The sequence below is a fragment of the Myotis davidii genome, unplaced genomic scaffold (assembly GCF_000327345.1).
Source record: "Myotis davidii unplaced genomic scaffold, ASM32734v1 scaffold888, whole genome shotgun sequence".
Taxonomy (NCBI): Eukaryota; Metazoa; Chordata; class Mammalia; order Chiroptera; family Vespertilionidae; genus Myotis; species Myotis davidii.
In genome coordinates, this window is record NW_006298624.1 from 350,785 (window position 1) to 354,983 (window position 4,199).

At 35.7% G+C, this 4,199-nt stretch overlaps 1 protein-coding gene across 1 annotated transcript in view; it reads right to left on the reverse strand.

Moving 5' to 3' along the window:
- Window positions 1-2,781: 2,781 nt before the first annotated feature.
- Window positions 2,782-4,199, reverse strand: part of HTR2A (5-hydroxytryptamine receptor 2A) — a 104,130-nt gene continuing 102,712 nt past the window's right edge. The window contains exon 4 of the mRNA XM_006774191.2: window positions 2,782-3,699. Coding sequence (XP_006774254.1) covers window positions 2,900-3,699 — 800 coding nt within the window. The 3' untranslated portion in view covers window positions 2,782-2,899. The remainder of the gene's footprint in view (window positions 3,700-4,199) is intronic.

Below are 4,199 nucleotides of genomic sequence, written 5' to 3' on the forward strand. Positions count from 1 at the left end.
ATGAATTCACATTTAAATCAACATGATACAAACATGCACACGTATGCATATACTGAGTGTTTTCATTAATGACTTGCTTTTCTTCCATATAAATATATAAATATTGAGTTAAGTGCATGGGAACATGTCTGCGCATGTATACAGACACATGGTTGCCTATAATATACACTTGAATTATAGATACATATGGAGAGAATAACATATACGTTTGTAATATATATGTATTCAAAAGGCATCTGTTAGGCAGTATTTATGCTCATTCTGCTCAAGATTGAGTATATGGGTGGAATCTGTAGTCTTTAATATATAATGAGATGTGCAGAGTTATAAACTAAGGCAAAATGCGTAAGAGCAGAAACTTTAACACTTGTATTTTTATCAGTTAGTATGGTATAATCATTAAAGTAGTTCAGATCAAATGCAGTCTTGGTTCTAGTGATTCATTATAATTTCTAGCTTTGAACTAAACACCTTTCAATATATCTATAAGGACTTAATTCAGATAGCCCTAATGCATTTTCAAATTATATAATGGCACCTCTCATGTTCTTTAGTTTTCAAATCTATAATTTTTTTCAAATGGTTTAGAGAAAAAAAAACTATTTCTCATTCAATAGAAAATGTTATATTACTGCTTTTTAAAAAAACTAGGGTGTACAATATCAGTGAGTAATAAACGAGTTAGTTAAGGAAGTGGAACAAAATTTTTTCTAAAAACTTTGGTAGTCACAGGTTGGGTCCAGGTTGAAGTACATATTTCCAAATTAATTGTAAATTTTGACTTCAAGTGGTATTTTCCCCCTACTGTGTTTGGTTGATATTCATCAGGAAACTTATTGAGAGAACTATCCTCAGAGTAGAAACAAACCACTTTCTGAACCAGTAAGGAAGAAAGAAATTGAATTGATTCTCAAAATAAATCTGTTAATATTTTTGACAAGGACCATTCCAATTAGGTAATTTTCTTTGACCTGGAGAACATTATAAGTGCAATAAGCCAGTTAGAGAAAGACAAGTATCACATGATCTCACTCGTATGTGGAATCTAATGAACAAAATAAACTGATGAGCAAAATAGATCCAGAGACAGAAGCATGTAACAGACTGAGGAATCTCAGAGGGAAGGCGGGGAAGGGTGGGTGAGTGGGAAGAGATCAACCAAAGAACTTATGTGCATATATACATAACCCATGGACACAGACAAAAGAGAGGTGAAGGCCTGGAGTGGGAGTGGGGTTGGGGGTGGGAACAGGCTAGAAGGGGTCAATGGGGGATATAAGGGGACATATGTAATACTTTCAACAATAAAGATTTTAAAAAATAAAGGCAAAGATCTTATTTTAATTATTTTTATATCCTTAGTATTTAGGACATTTCCTCATAGATAGTATACACTTGGTAGATGATTGTGAAACCAAAGCTCAACAGAAAATAATATAGATTTGTGGGAAACTGATAAAGGGTTAAGCCGCGGACTGACCTGTTGGCAAAGTCACAAACAAGTCCCAGCTTAGAGGGCTCAGTCCTCTTAGCATAATTAGGCTTGACCTTATAACACTCCCTAGATCTTATCTGGGAAGCTAATGGGCTGAGGAAGTGCAGGAAGTGTAACCATGGTCAAAACAAGTGAAACTCACAAGAACTGTGTAACTATGGTAACCACTGCCTTGTTTACCTCTCACTATAAAAAGCTTAGTGAGGCCTGAGCACAGTGGAAGTCCTTCTCCTTGAGTTGGACTTGCCCTCCTGGTCCCCCAATATTCCCAAATTATCTTGTGTCTTTTCTCTTTCATTTGTGTGCAGCTCCTCTTCCAGACCCGAACCCTGAACCATGCAGGACGTGGAGGGAAACACGACATAGATTGATTGCCCTGAAAGCATCAGTTTACCTGATTGATGGGTACCCATAGGAAAGACATCTGCATTTTACAGAGAAATCTAAGACTGTTGCTGTCAGTAGCCAAAAACCTGAGTCTATTCCTCAGTGCTGACACAGTTACATCAACACTACTTAGTGCTCTAAGAGAGCATGCATGATTCAGTCATAAGAAACAAGTTACTAAACGCCTCTATGATGCCATTTAGGAGAAGCAATTTTTAGAAATATATTTGGTAATGTTAAATTATCCTTTTGATAGGATGGGTAGTAGAACAAACACTAAACAAGACCACATTTTAAATTCAGAGTAAAACACAGGTAGTAGAAGAGAAAGCAGCAATAGTTATGAAATAATTTTACTAGTAAAATCTTTTTCATTTCTGAGAAGAATTAACCTGAAATTCAGCAGATGACAGCAACTTTGTGAATATTTCAAAGTGGCATCTATGAAAAAGTTGTAAGTATTTCATTTAATTATCTTAGCAATATCAACTTCATAACACTGTTCTTAATGCCTCATTTTTGTTGTTGTTACAAATATGTATCATGGTAAGTTTTAAAGAGAATTGTTCTGTAAGAGACCATTGTATTCAATCAACTTTTCAATATCTATAGCTATTTTTATTCACAGCGGTAAGTAACCAACCTCTGCCATCAATTAACAACATAGTAGCAAGGTTTCCACTTGAAAATAAAGTTAATTTAGATTTATTTGTAGCCTCATTATAATTATACAATAAAAGCTAATTATTTTAAAGACATATCATTTACAATGTTAAAAATAAGTATCATAAAACTATAGCTTGAAATGCTGTCAGAACATTTTTGAAGTGCACATTTTGTGGCATTTACCCTGCTTTTAACTGATGGAATAAAATGAGGCATCTAGATATTATTGTTGGTTTTAATAAACCCGCCTAATTTTTTCTAGTCTCTCTATTATCTTTTCTTTTCTTTTTTTTCTAGATAGGTGAAAACTTGTTCAGTGTGTGCTCTGTGGTTGCCAAGGCAACTAGTCTATCACACACAGCTAACCTTTTCATTCACTGGGTTGATATTGCCTGTAGGAGCATATTCTGAATTTTGTTTTCCTAGAGGAATCATAGTGCAGTCATTACCTGTCACTTTGGCATCTTTCTTTGAATTCTTTTTCTGTCCCTTTTGGAGTTGACTAGATTTGTAGGCTAAGGCTGGGATAGTGTTCACTAAAATTAACTGCAATGGTTTTTTATTTTCCTTGTACTGACACTGAATATACCGTGAAAAGGCTGACCTGTAAGTCTTGTTGAACAGGGTGTACACCAGTGGGTTCACTGCTGAAGAGAGGTAACCGATCCAAACGAACACATTGAGCAGGGCTCCGATGACATCCTCGTTACAGGACTCTTTGCAGATGACGGCCATTATGTTTGTGATGAAGAAGGGGCACCACATGACCACAAACAGAAAAAAGACGATACCCAGCACCTTGCAAGCTTTTTGCTCATTGCTGATGGACTGCATAGTCCTCCTGCCATGGGCCCCTGGTTCCCTGTGGATCGACCGCTGGAAGAGCTTTTCTGAAGACAAAGAACTCTGAGGAAGAAAGCTGAAAGAAGCTAATTTGGCCCGTGTGCCAAGATCACCCACACACAAAGTAGCTTCTTTCTGGAGTGACTTGATAGTTAGAAAGTAGGTGATCACCATGATGGTTAAGGGGATGAAAAATGACACGAAGGAGCCAATCAGGACAAAGTTATCGTCTGCGAGTAAGCAACTCCCTTCCTTAAAGACCTTGGAATCATCCTGTAGTCCAAAGACTGGGATTGGCATTGATATACCTGGAATTAGACAGAAAATGAAAAGTATTATTAAGGAATTGAGTACATAAAGGCAAGAGTGTTGATACATAATGGTGACCATGCAAAGGATTTTAAATCAAAATTATTTAAAAGCTTAATATATATTTTCAGTGACAATTTAAAATTCCCTTGGAATTATTTCCCTTGGACTTAAAATTCTCTTGAAATTACTTTATATCAACATTGCTTAAAAGCTTACATATACTTTCAAAGAAAATTTGAATTTCTCTTGAACTTATAGATATTAATTTTTATATAGTAACTGTATATTATATACTATGTAATTATAACATTTAATTCTAATATATAGTTATATCCTATCTAATAAAAGAGAAACATGATAATTGGCATATGACCGCTACCCTTCCCATTGGCTAATCAGGGGCGATATGCAAATTAACTGTCAGCCAAGATGGCGGCCAGAAGCCAGAAAGCTTAAACTGAACATGAGGCTTGCTTGCTTCAGTGACGGAGGACTG